The sequence below is a fragment of the Equus quagga genome, chromosome 3 (genome assembly GCF_021613505.1).
Source record: "Equus quagga isolate Etosha38 chromosome 3, UCLA_HA_Equagga_1.0, whole genome shotgun sequence".
Classification (NCBI taxonomy): Eukaryota; Metazoa; Chordata; class Mammalia; order Perissodactyla; family Equidae; genus Equus; species Equus quagga.
This window is the reverse complement of record NC_060269.1, coordinates 67,188,232-67,201,803: the sequence shown is the minus strand read 5'-3', so window position 1 is coordinate 67,201,803 and position 13,572 is coordinate 67,188,232. Positions and strand designations below refer to the sequence as shown.

The 13,572-nt window shown below is 36.2% G+C and overlaps 1 protein-coding gene across 1 annotated transcript in view; it reads left to right on the top strand.

The window, feature by feature from the left end:
* ADAM7 (ADAM metallopeptidase domain 7) overlaps window positions 1-13,572 on the top strand; it is a 79,226-nt gene that overhangs the window by 36,704 nt on the left and 28,950 nt on the right. The window contains exons 10-16 of the mRNA XM_046655733.1: window positions 213-297; window positions 1,939-2,069; window positions 3,698-3,872; window positions 5,349-5,438; window positions 6,462-6,657; window positions 7,073-7,175; window positions 8,173-8,362. Of these exons, the coding sequence (XP_046511689.1) occupies window positions 213-297; window positions 1,939-2,069; window positions 3,698-3,872; window positions 5,349-5,438; window positions 6,462-6,657; window positions 7,073-7,175; window positions 8,173-8,362 (970 nt within the window). The remainder of the gene's footprint in view (window positions 1-212; window positions 298-1,938; window positions 2,070-3,697; window positions 3,873-5,348; window positions 5,439-6,461; window positions 6,658-7,072; window positions 7,176-8,172; window positions 8,363-13,572) is intronic.

Sequence of the window (13,572 nt, the reverse complement as noted above, 5' to 3'; positions counted from 1 at the left end):
TTCAAGTTAAGATTGCACTGACTTTTTCAATGACTCCAATATACCACAGGTTTAAAATGAGTTTAATATCAGTCCATTCCAGAACTCCAGAAAAAAGAAAAGATACTTTCAGGTGCAAAGGCACTAGCTGTGTGGGCGTTCGCTGCAATTCAACCTTTGTGTTAGTTAAACAACTACCTCAGATTAAAGAATGCATTTGCATCTTGTTATAGTGGGAAGTGGATCTACACACATGGGCAAGGAACTTCTTATCCAGGGGGCATGTGCCTGCCCTATTATTCCTCCAGTATCGTTAAGGTGGGTTGTGTTTTATTTATGTTATATTACTTAATCAAAAAGTTTGCACTAAATTTCTGTAGTTTTTTTGTGTCCTATTGAAAGGGACCATGTATGCATTCTGTCATCTATTCCTACCAAGATATGTCATGATGTAACTGTCACGTTTCCTTTATTAAATGAGAAGTGTTTTATAAAAACTATAGATGAATAACGAAGGTAAACTAGAGTTTAAAAGAACATCATATGGGGTTGGGCCCGTGGCTGAGTGGTTCAAGTTCCGTGACCTCCACTTTGGTAACCCCAGTTCGTGGGTTCAGATCCCAGGCATAGACCTACTCCGCTCATCAGCCATGCTATGGAGGCACCCCACATACAAAAAAGAGGAAGATTAGCAATGGATGTTAGCTCAGGGTGAATTTTCCTCACCAAAAGAAAGAACATCATATAAAATTAACATACAAGGATTAGGAAAACTCTTTTGCATATTAAATATAGTTATTTATGAAGACATGTAAAATACACAAAACTTCACGGCCAACTTAGCAAGTGAGGATTATTGTTCTTCTGCTGGAAACAAAGTACATAGACCATTTAAAATATCGTATCAGCACAGCCTTGCAGTTCATTTTCAGAACTCATAAGATCTTCAAACTGCTGATGCCACTTATTTATCTGATCCTTCCCAAGTCACTAAGATTTTAGTAAATGCTGTCCAAGTAATCCTATCTAAGAAATTCTTGAAAATATTAGGATTTGGATTTATTTTATTTAATATCTCTGCCTAGTTGTTGATATGCTCAGCCCAGTATAGTCAGACCTTAAAATTAAAAGCTAGTACTTATTAAAATGACCACATGACCTATTTATTATATGATTCTTTTTGTGGTTTTGTCTTTGTCTATGGTATTTTAATAATATAACTTTTGCATAATAGTCATCCTAATCTAATATAGGTGGTCACTATGGCAATTATGATATTATAACCCATCCAGGATACATTTTTAACTTCAACTGAGTAAAATGAAATTACCAAATTAGGGCTATTTCACCTTTGCAGTAACCTGATATCCCATTTCTCTTTGAAAGTTAATTTTTTTCATTAATATTGAGATTAAAGCATGAAATGGGGCTACAATCAGAGGCGACAATCAGCTCTGCCTTGGATTTTACACCACTGACCTGGTTTTCTTCGCAGTGGAAACTCCCTCCTCATGATTGCTTAGCTTTATTGTGCAGTGTGAGGTTATACACTGCAAACATGAACCGTGCATATTTTAATTTTTACCACTCTTGAATGTCTGGTATATATAAGACACTCAATAAGGTTTATTCTATTGAATAGTATGTTAGGTAATAATTTTTAGCTACTTGTAAGAATGAGTCTATATAAATGCACCAATAACTAGTTCTGTGCCACAAAAAAGAATTTTTCAAAATATTAGAGTTAGAGCCACTCAAAAGGTCATTTATCCAACCTCATTATATAATTAAGGAAACTCAAGGGCAGGATGGGGAGGTGATTAAGTCCATGGCCTCTTGAATAAGTACTAGTTAACCAGAAAGTAGAAACCAGGTCTCAACCACTAGTTCAAAGCACTATGTACTACACTGTGCTATCTTACAGAAATTTCTAATGCACTTCTTTTTTTTTGGCATCAGGATCTTTTACCTGACCTAAATGTAGTTGCAAGCAGAATGGCACATCAGCTGGGGCATAATCTTGGGATGCAGCATGATGATTACCCGTGTACCTGTACTTTGGGAAGATGCGTGATGGATAGTAGTATAAGGTGAGGCTCAAATGATATAGAGAATACGTTTAAATATTTGGGAGTGGCTGTTGATTAAAACACCATATTGTAGGGATATATTGTTATATATATTTTTCCTAATATACTCCAGGAGGTCTATTACAAAACCAGGCATGGTGGGGAGTTGCCCTTTTGGAACCAAGTCTTATCAGTTGATAGTGTCTCTCCTACTGATGTGGTGAGAGAAATTCTAAAACTCCATCTCACCATATTGCAAAAGTGCACAACGATCAATTAGTGATTATACTAGGGCTCTCAGAAGAGGAGTACACTCTACATGCCTTGTTCTGTCGTCTTTGCTATAAACTATAATTTTCTCCTTTAAATCTTTACTCAAATATCATTCTCAGCAAAGCTTTCTCCAGCTACCTCATCCAATTTTTCAATCCTGTCCGCTTACACACATACCTGGGCATTATCCATCACTTCCCCCTTTGCCTTCTTTCCCCTCCTTAGCACTAATCACTATCTAATATAGTCTATGTTTTACACATTCAGCTTATTTATTCTTTTACTCCTCTACTAGAATATAAGCCTCATGAAGTCAGAGGGTTTTGTCTGTTTTGTTGACTGTTACATCACCATTGTCTAGAAGAGTCCCAGACACATACTAGGTACTCCATAAATAGTTACAGAATGAATGTCCAGCACCGCCCCACCCCCACCATACTGTGAATTACCTGCAAGCAAGGCCTTAGCCTTGCGCATCCTTGAATTCCTTCATGTACGTGTGTGTGAAGTGGGAACACATAGTACACTGTATATAGTAAGAAAAGTGTTTGCTGATGATGATCAGGGCTTCTATATATTAATTAAATGACGTAAAGTAGCTGAAGCACCCAAGCCTAGTGCCTGGCACAGAGTAAGAAATCAGTAATTGATATCTAATTTTACATCATTATCCACATAATTAGTAATATTTCCTCAGGGTCCCATGATCCCCATGCAACATATTCAGGTCTCTAAAATCCATCTGTATCCAATTATTGTGTTAATAATAATGGCGAGGGAGTCAAAGACAAAAGGAAGATAGAAGGGAGGTGAATTTCAGTTTTTTTTTAACATTTAACTTCCTTTTAGAAGTATATCACATTCCTAGGATGTGTAAGATATTATTAAATAAATAGTTTGTTTCAACAAATGTTTATAGAGAGCTATTCTGTGCCAGGCATTGTGTTAACTAGGGCTTTTTTTTTGTAAAAAAATTGAACATGACACAGTTCCTGCCTTGAGAAGCTTGTTGTCTTGCATGATGATAAACAAATACATAGACTATTTCAAGAGGGACAAATAGGAAGTGATACGGAAGCAACAAGCACAACCAGTCTAAACTGTGGGCTTCAGGGGACTTTCTGGAGGACACATAGTCAGAGTATTTTCACTAAAACAGGATGTATTGGCTGTGTTTCAATAAGTCATTTTCTATACTAAAAAGCCCAGATAGTACTCTGCTATAGCAGTAAGACAAGAGTAGGAGAAGTAAATGGACTCTTTAGAGTTCACCATTTATATCTGTTGTTTCTAAATTCTTCATAAAACTTTCACAGCTGCTCTACCACTATGCATTGATATGATTATTCTTTATTTTTAACTTGTCCTATCTCTAGCATTCCTGCGCTAAAATTCAGTAAATGCAGCAGAACCCAGTACCTGCAATATCTGAAGGACTATAAACCAACATGCATGTTCAATAGTCCACCTTCTGTTAAGTTAAGTGATTTCCCATATTGTGGGAACAAGAAGTTGGAGGAGGGAGAAGAGTGTGATTGTGGCCCTGTTCAGGTATTCGCAAATGATGTTGTCTTTAAATTACAAAGCTTATGCTCAGCTATAACCTAGGAGCAACATAGCTATTAATCAACCATAGTATTCCTTGTAAAGTTTTAAAAGCTGTGCTTTCTTTTTTTCTCGTTTGAAAACAAGCTGTTGGAGCAGCCTCAGTGCAAGGCTTCTTACCAAGTCATGGATCACGTCTAACGATCTTGCTGGAGGTCCACAGTATCACATTTGCCTGGTTTATATGTTAATTGGCTCTTCTGTGAGAAGACCCCACAGGTGTCATTCGGTCTCATCTCTCATGCACAGCGGGAATCTGTTCTACAAAATCCCTCACAGTCAGTCAGTTGAGTTTATCTCAGGGCCTTATAAGGCTAGTCTGTATCCCAGTCAGACGATTCATGTTATAGAAATCTCTGTCTTGATGGTGCAGAAGCCTTCTAGCCTTTCACATATTTATTGCAGTCTTGGTCTCTGGAACATTTAGAATAAACATTTGAGGCAAATTTTAAAGTAATTCTTAATCTGTGTTTCTCCAAGATGGAAGCTGTTTCTTTCAAGAGCTCGTTATTATAGGTATGAGTCTTAGACAACTACTTCACAAATCACCCAGTATATATAAATCACCTGGGGGTGTTGTTAAACTGTGGATCATGATTCAGTAGGTCTGAACTGGGGCTGAGATCCTTCATTCCTACCCACCTGCAAGGTTGGGCTGATGCTGCTGGTCCCAGGATCACATTTTCATTATCTACACCCTAAGCACTGCACAATTCAAAAGAAATCTAATAAGATGGTGATTAAGAGACTCCATGATCAGAGTGGGCACAGTGACATGTCCAGGGGTTACAACATCAAATGTCTCAGATTAAATGTGAGAAGAGGCTCTTAACTTCAGAAATTGATGCTTTTGCCCACACACATTCCTTGGAATGGTTCTACAGTTTTGTTGTAACACAAGAAGTGCCTTATATGACAGGATGCAGACAACATTTTGCAGTTTTAATTTTGTTTGAGCAGATAGGGCCTAAGTGTCCATTCTGCAGTTATTATTTAATGATGCATTAAAAAAACAAAGGCCCATCTGAAATAGTTGGCACCTTGAGAAAAATGTAAAATCAGACCTTCAGAAGTTGTATTATCTCACATCAAACCTTTAGTATAGAGAAGCAGCAGGACCCTTCCAGAGAACAGAAGTCTTCCGGAGAACAGAAGGTCACAAACTTTGGACTTTGTAGGCTGCCAGTGAGGATTCATTAGCTGTAGAGTACTGAACAGCCATATGGGAAGGAAACAAAGTCAAGTCCCCAACAACAACGGCAAGGAATAGTCTTTATATACATGTCATAGCCAAGGATCATGCATTCGTGTTAACTCTGGAAGACAGGAAATGCTAAATTATACAGAAGCACAACTAATTAACTCTTCAAACAGGAGCCAACTACAAGCAATTTCTGATCTTTAATTTTTGATTATTGCCAGGAGTGCACTAATCCTTGCTGTGATGCAGACAAATGTGTGTTGAAGCCAGGATTTAGTTGTGCAGAGGAAGAATGCTGTGAATCTTGTCAGGTAAGATTCTTTGCTAGGACTGGGTTTCTCTGTTTTCAGTCTATTAAGTGTACATGTGACCAGAGTTGTCTGATCACTGAATGACCTTATGTCACTAATCCCAGATTGGGGCTAGGCTTTCTCATACCCAATAGAGCCTCTTATGAGATGCTCTGACATCTAAGCATGGGACAGTGCTATGTTCTGGGGGGTGGAGAAGTGGGTAAGCAGTGCTTGTTTTAGGAGTGGTCTTATATGACTAACATTATTTTTGTTCCATTGTAAAGCATTACCAACATATTTAACCTGAGCTGGGATTGTGGGAGGGAATTGGCACCCCAACAACAGTGAAATGAAAGGGAAAAGGATTGTACTGGAATTAGAAAGTGATAGTGACTAGTACATGGAGATATATTCCTAGGAAAGACAACCAGAAGTCCAAATGACTTTGTCCAAGGGTTTATTGATGCTTCTTTCATCCCACTAGATTGTGAACTCACAAAGGAAAAGAAGCATGTCTTATACATTTTCAAATACTTCCAGAACCCAGCACAATTAAATGCATACTGAATGGCTGAATAAGAAACTATTTCCATGGAGATCCCTTAAGCAATGAAAGCCAGGGTATTTTTCTAGTTCATATGGAGAGATCTCATTTCTTGGGAGTAGAGATTCCTCATTATAGATAGGCAAGTGTTCCCAGTTGTGTAGAGAGGCAGGAGGAAAGGGATGTGCTGGAACAAGGGATGAAGAAGACGAGATAAACAGAACACGTATCCATTTCTCCATTTTATGTCCATTCCAACTCTGTCTAATGCTCTTCTAATACCGAATTTCAAAAACACTATCTTGTCATTCCTAAAATTATGTAAAAGCCAAGACATTTAAAAATGATAATAGTTCTCAGTGGAATGGAGAAGGAAGTCATGATCCATCTTTAAAACCTTTTTTAGGTAAATTAAATGGGCGGGCCTTCCTCCTGATTACTGAATCTTATCTACCTAAACATGTCCAAGATTCAGTCTCTTTGTTTTTCTTCAACAGATGAAAAAAGCAGGGTCCATATGCAGACCAGCAAAAGATGAATGTGATTTTCCTGAATTTTGTACTGGCCACTCTTCTGAGTGTCCTAAGGACCAATTCCAAGTAAATGGACTTCCTTGCAAGAATGAAAAAGGCTACTGCTTCATGGGGAAATGTCCCACCCGGGATGATCAGTGTTCTGAATTGTTTGATGATGGTGAGAGGCAATTAACAGTGAAAGATTGATAAAGATAATAGCCACTCTGTCTATGTTATTGTCCTATAGGAACTTGGGGGCAAGACTGAAGACAAAGCCATTTGTGGCACTCTTCCAAGATATTACCTTGCATCTCTCTGGATATTCCCTTTAATATTAAGCGATATTACCTCTAATATTCATTGATTAGCTCAGTATGGGGGTTAAGGTATGTTTACTACTTTTTTACATCCATACGTCTTCCTAAAATATCCTCCTGAGGCAATAAGATAGTTTTTAATTATTTATTTATCCCACCCTGCTTCACCACTACATGACACTGAAATTTCAATTACATTCGAAAGTAAGGTATTTTATGATTCATAATATTTATGCTTTCATTGTTTTACTTTTATCATACCATTTTGGATCCCAGAGGCAAAAGACAGTCCTGATATCTGCTACAAGATGAATAAAAAAGGAAATAAATTTGGATACTGCAAGAACAAAAAAAATGAATTAATACCCTGTGAAGAGAAGTAAGTGCCTTATAAAGAAAAGTAAGTGTCTTCAAAGAGTGTTTCGCAAAATCAGAACAAGTCTTATTCTGACAGCTGCTACCCTCTTTTAACTGAAGAGATAGGAGGAGAGAGAGCACACATCTCTGGCAGTGTGAGCTGGCATTTATGTACTGTATGTATTTGCTGAAGGTCATGGAATATACGGGAGGAAAGAAAGAAAAGATTTAAGATTCTTAGGAAAGAAAGGGAGAAAAAGAAGCTATGAAAAAAGAGAAAGCAGTAAACAGGAGGAGGGGGAAAATAATTAGAAAAAGTAAAAAAAAGAAAGAGAGAAGGAAAGAAGAGAAGCCATAAAAAAAAAAAAAAAGGTAGAAGTTGAAATTGGGAGAATGAGAGAATTGGAAGTTAGATCTGATTTTAAAAAGCATGAGCTGAAACACACTTCCCAGATTTGTTTATGACATTTGGCAAGGCATTTTGTGTGTCACAAAACAGGATTTGAACTCAAAATAACAAGAAAACCCTATGGTCAAGCTCAACTCTGCTCCTAAATATATTAGGTGCAAATGGGCAGTCACTTAACTTTCTTACATCCAATTGCTGTCTGATCTGTAAAACGAGGGTTATAATGATAGAAACCTCCAAAGTTTGTTGTGTAAATCAACAGATGTGCTCCATATAAGAAAAGATAAGATAAATCTTAGTGTCCTGATTAAAGTTTTGCTAATTTAAATTACTAATAAGAAATATTCTTCTGTAAACTTCAGGTAATATTGATTTGTGAGAATCACAGAGATATCATAAAGAAATACAATCACTTTACGTCTTCATCTACCCATCTCAGTTCCCAGGGTCAGGACTTTGACGCCCAACGGTTTACCCTGACGCTCCTGGCCCCTCTGCAGCCTGCTGACAAGGCTGGGTCTAGGAAAAGTGACCAGACCACTTCACTGGCAACACAGTCTTTCAAGTTCTTTTTCTGGTTCTGATCTGAGAATCTCTCTTTTTCTTTCAGAGATGTCAAATGTGGAAAGTTATACTGCACTGGAGGGAAACCGTCATCTCTCCTTGGAGAAGAAAAGATCTATCACCTTAAAAAATCTCCAAAGCAGAATTTCACCATTGACTGCAAAACCTTTTTTTTATATCATAATTCTAAAGATTTTGGCCTGGTTGCTCCTGGAACAAAATGTGGAGATGAAATGGTAAGATGAACACCCTTTGTTTTATTAAAACTTTTTGGTTCAGCCACTTTAAAACATCATTGGATCCTATCACTGGTTCCAGAGGGCCCAATATGGGACAGCAGAAAAAAAATGACAACTTTTTTTATTAGGCAGAGTAGCAATGACACTGTAATAAATGTTCATTTTGACTAATCTTTGTTATACAAAATGATATGTAAATGTTATAAACATGCTTAATTTTTACAGTAGATATCTAATGAAATTATAGACACAATTTTTTGAATTAATTTGTCAATGAAGTACCTATACATTCTTCATTTAGCTCTTCACTCAACCATATTTACTGGGCACATACTGTGGTGCCAGTAACTGTACATAGACAATGTAAAGATGAGTGTTTTTGACAATTTCATAGATTAATTAAATATATCATTACAATCCAACATAAGTGTTTTCATAGTGGTGTGACCAATGTGTATTTGAGTCCAAAGGAAGAAGTGACTGACTTTATTTCAGAATATGGAATAGCACCATATGATGCCATTAAATGAGTGATGTTTCAGCTTTGACTTGTCGAACAACAATTTTCAACACACAGAAAATTGAGAAAAGGCTTTTTAGAAAGAAATACTTGCATAATTTGCAAAGATATGAAACATATGGTTAGTCAGGTAACTGAGAATTTTAGGGTGAAATGGCCAAAAAATGAAGTTGAACAGGTAGAATCAGGCCAGATTGGAAAGTGTATATCATTTCAAGATAAAAACTTTAGAATGTGTACTAAAAACAACAGCTAGCTCATCAAAGTTTATAAACACAAGAATATATGGAAAACATATATTTTATTTAAAAATTAGCTATTCTGAATTGAATAGTTTGTGGATATGGCTTCTTCTTTCTCTTTCTATGTTAACCACATACAAATATTACAGTGTAATTCATATAATGTAATAGAGAAATAAATTGGAAAACAAAAACTGAGAATGCATAGAAAGAAATTAGAATTTAACAATTTAATAGACCTATATTTCAAGTCCAAATATTTAACTATGCAGTTTCCCATTAAAATGGCTAAATAAATATCAAAATGGTGAGGAATCTCTATTTGTGAAAATTTAGGTATGTGTCCAACACACATTAGAAAGTTCAAGGACTTACAACAAGATAGAGTGTTATGAGACATCAGGTTGAAGAAAATACCAAACAATTTTCTATTCACTTCAGTAAGGAAAATCAGCCAGAGGTGCAAAGCAAAAGTATAACATCACCTTCATAGAACTCTATTAAGAGTGGCAGAGATTGAACAAAGGGGTGGAAAGGGGAGCAGTTGTTAAGGAACACATCTTGATCTTATAAGTATGTTGTGACCATGTACTACCACGTAGAGTGCCTATTCTTTCAAGAGAAGTCTTAGTACAGAAGCACACCAATCACAATGGTGCCAATTATTGAATCAGTTCATAATGAGGAAATTCATGCACAGCAAATGCCAGTCTACAGAGGTATCACAAAGATACTAGTTACACAATTTTTCATTTAATTTTTTACATTGACCTACTATTTTTAAACATGAGGAACTTAAAATGCTTTAAAAACATTCTACTTTTTCTTAGTAGGTATTCTATCTGAGTAAATTTTAATTTGGCATGGGAAAAGAAGGCAAACATCTTTCATTGCCCCTGGGTGCCCTTTTTCATAATTATACTACAGACCTTTCAACATAGATAAGAAAAAGAAAAGAAAAGGAAAATAAAGAAAAGAGAAAGGAAGGGAGGAGGATAGTAAAGTGGAGAGGGAAGAAGAGTAGAAGGGAGGAAATTAGTTAATCCATTCTCTGGCACAGAGGAATTGCTTCAAAACTGTCTCTGTAGTTATCTCTTATTATAAACATACAAAAATGTCAAACTCAAAATATGAAACATCTCAATATTTCCCTTTATTTGAGCCTGAAATACTTGAAGAGAGATCTACATCAGTTTTAAAACAGTCCCCCAGTGTTCAATCATGTATATAGAAAATCCATTATGTAAGGATAAACAAAGAGGACAAACAAAAACAGACACAAAGGAACCCAACAGTGTGGACAAAGGAGACCAATCTGAGGAATCATAGATGATAGTGCCCTGTGAAACAGATATACATTAAAACAGAGGGAAATCCTTTAGAAAAAAGATAAATTTACATTTTTATAATATTTAAAAAAATAAATCTATAAAAAGTGGTATAATTTGAAAACAAGAAGCATTGTCTTCAAAGTACAAAATAAATCATGATTGCTGGCTTATATGTAATTTGGGCAGTAAGTCATAGAATAGATACTACAAAAAAGTAGTAAATTAGAAGCTAAACTTCTTAACACAGAAGAATAAGAGAAAGGGATTTTTAAAAAATAGAGTAAAATGATTAAAAGCTGTAAAAACAGCTCTAAGAAATCTGATACAGATTTAACAGAAATTACAGATAAAGAAAATAGAATGGAGGTAAAAATATAATTAGAGAAATAATAATGAAAAATGTTCCTGAGCTGAAGGATGCATAAAATAAAAACTCAGTACCAGGAAAAATTCTTAGAAAGAGATGAGCATTTAGAACTACCCTGAACTATACCATGAAGTCAACAACAAAGAAAATGCTCTATAAGCACAAAAGAAGGCAAGCATCACTTTTCAACCAGAAAATTATCAGGTCTCTATCATGTTTATCGCCAACAAAAAATACCAGAAAATAATAGAAAGTCTAGAGAGCTTTAAGGAATGGAAATATTGGGATCCTAAAACCATACATACAGCCAAGTTATTATTTCAGGCCTTAAAGCAATAGAATGACACCCTCACATACCTATGACTAAGAAAATATACAGCAAATTATACAGCATTTATTTTCTGTAGAGAAAAATAGTCAAGAAAGTACTCCAGTAAAGTGGGAAATGAATTTAAATTGAAAAGTTAAAATGAAAAGACAGGATATTAAAGAAGTAGTTGCAAGCAAAAAATTCTATAACTCTTGTGAGTAAATTATAGTTATCTATTATTAATATATTTATTATGAGAATTTTAAAAATATCTTGAACAGTAGTGAATAATAGCAATTTTTGCAAATCTGAAATCTCCACTTTCTCAAACAAAAAGAACTGAGAAGAAGAAGAAGGAAGTAAAAATGTGACAAATGCTTGATTTTACTTAAGGAGGAGTTAATGCTTATTTGGTCTTGAACATAATGGAGTGATTTAGATTCAAATATTTTAATGTAATTGAATCAATGTTTAGAAAATAGAATATATAGCTTTCAAGTTAGAAAAAATAATTGTGGAAAAAAGTGATAAATATAAAAAAGGTAACTTATAATGTCTAACATTAGAAATCATATAATAAGATGAAAGAAGTGGGATTAAACATATAATGACAAATAGGAATGGATTAAAATTTCCCTATTTCAGATTTTAAAATAATCTTTGAACTGGTAGCAACAAAGAACTTCCAGGCAGTGACATCAGCAAGATGGTGAAATAGGAGGTCCCCTACTCATATGTCCCCACAGCAACAATAATTTAGCAGCCATCCATAGAAAAAGTCCCTTTGTAGGAGCTTTGAAATCCAGGTAGGAGTTTGCAAAACCTAGGCGGAGCCCAAGATGAAAGAGGTCCATTTTGAGAAAGTAGGCCCATGCCTAGGTGGCAGGTTTGTTAACCATAGTCCTAGATGCAGACCCAGAAATAACTCTCTTTCCTTGTTGACTTGGCTTGGGCCCCATTTGACCTTGGTCCTGGCACCAAAACATCTGCCACAGCATCCATCCATATCTCTGGAGGTAGACCTGCAGATCTTGGTCCAACTGTGAATCCAGAATAGGTTCTGTAACTCAGTTCCAGTCCTTCCCAAGCTCAGTCCTTCCTCCCCCGGGAATCACCAAGATAAACACCTGTCAGTGCTTCCAGGGGCAGGCTTGCTGATCTGGGCCCTAGCTGTGGACACTGAAGTAGCCCTTGAATGAGTTGCAGCCCTGTTAAGCCAGTGTGTGGTGTTAGTTCTGCCCACCTAGAGACCTGCCCAGTGACCCAGCAGGAGCCCTCCCAAGGATCCAACAAGTGACATACCCATCTGTGCACCTGGTAACAAGCCTGCTATCTATGGACTCCACTGCAGATGCTGTAGTGGACCCTTGTCATGGTGCCTGTTCACTTGGCCAATGTCCTGGAGGCACTGCTGTCCACCCAGGGATCCATGTCTGCTCAAGTCCTTAGTCACGGGACAGAAAATCATAGACTAGGCAACAGTCACATAACCTGGCTCCAACCCCATTCAACTGTAATCCTGGAGGTAATTACATCAGCCTGGGGACCCAATAGGAGGTTTTTACTTGACAAAACAGTCTGGAAAAGCTGGAAGAGATGTCTGTTCCTTGAAATGCACAGACGCCAACACAAGGCTACATGGATCTTAAAATTCAGCTAAATATGATACCACCAAAGGAAACTAATAAAGCTCCAGCAACTGACCCCAAAGAAATGGTGATCTAAGATTTGACAGAAAAAGAATTCAAAATAATTATCTTAAAGAGGCACAATAGGATGCAAGAGAACACAGACAGATGATTAAATGAAATCAAGAAAGCAATGCATGAACAAAATAAGTTTAAGAAAGAAACAGAAATCATAAAAAAGAACCAAACAGAAATCCTGGAGCTAAAAAATACAATAACAGAAATGAGAAATTCAATAGAAAGCTCCAACAGCAGACTAGATCATTCAGAAGAAAGAATCAGCAAACTTGAAGACAAGTCATTTGAAATTAGCCAGTTGGAGGAACAAAAGAAAAAAGAACGAAAAATAGTTTAAAAAGCATATGAGACTTATAGGACACAAATGAGAAAATGAATATAAGCATTATGGGAGTCTCAGAAGGATAAAAGAGAGAGAAAAGGGCATAAAGCTTATTTAAATAAATAATGGCTGAAAATTTCCCAAATATTGGGAGAGATATGGACATTCAAATTCATGAATCTCAAAGAACCTCAAGCAAGACTAACCCAAAAAGATTATTCTGCAACACATTATAACCAAAGTGTCAAATGTCAAAGACAAAGAGAAAATTTTGAAAGCAGCAAGAAAAGCAACTTATCACATACAAGGGAATGCCTATAAGATGATCAGCAAATTTCTCCACAGAAATCTTGCTGGCTAGGAGAGAATGGGATGATATACTCAAAGCGCTAAAAGAAAAAAGAACTGC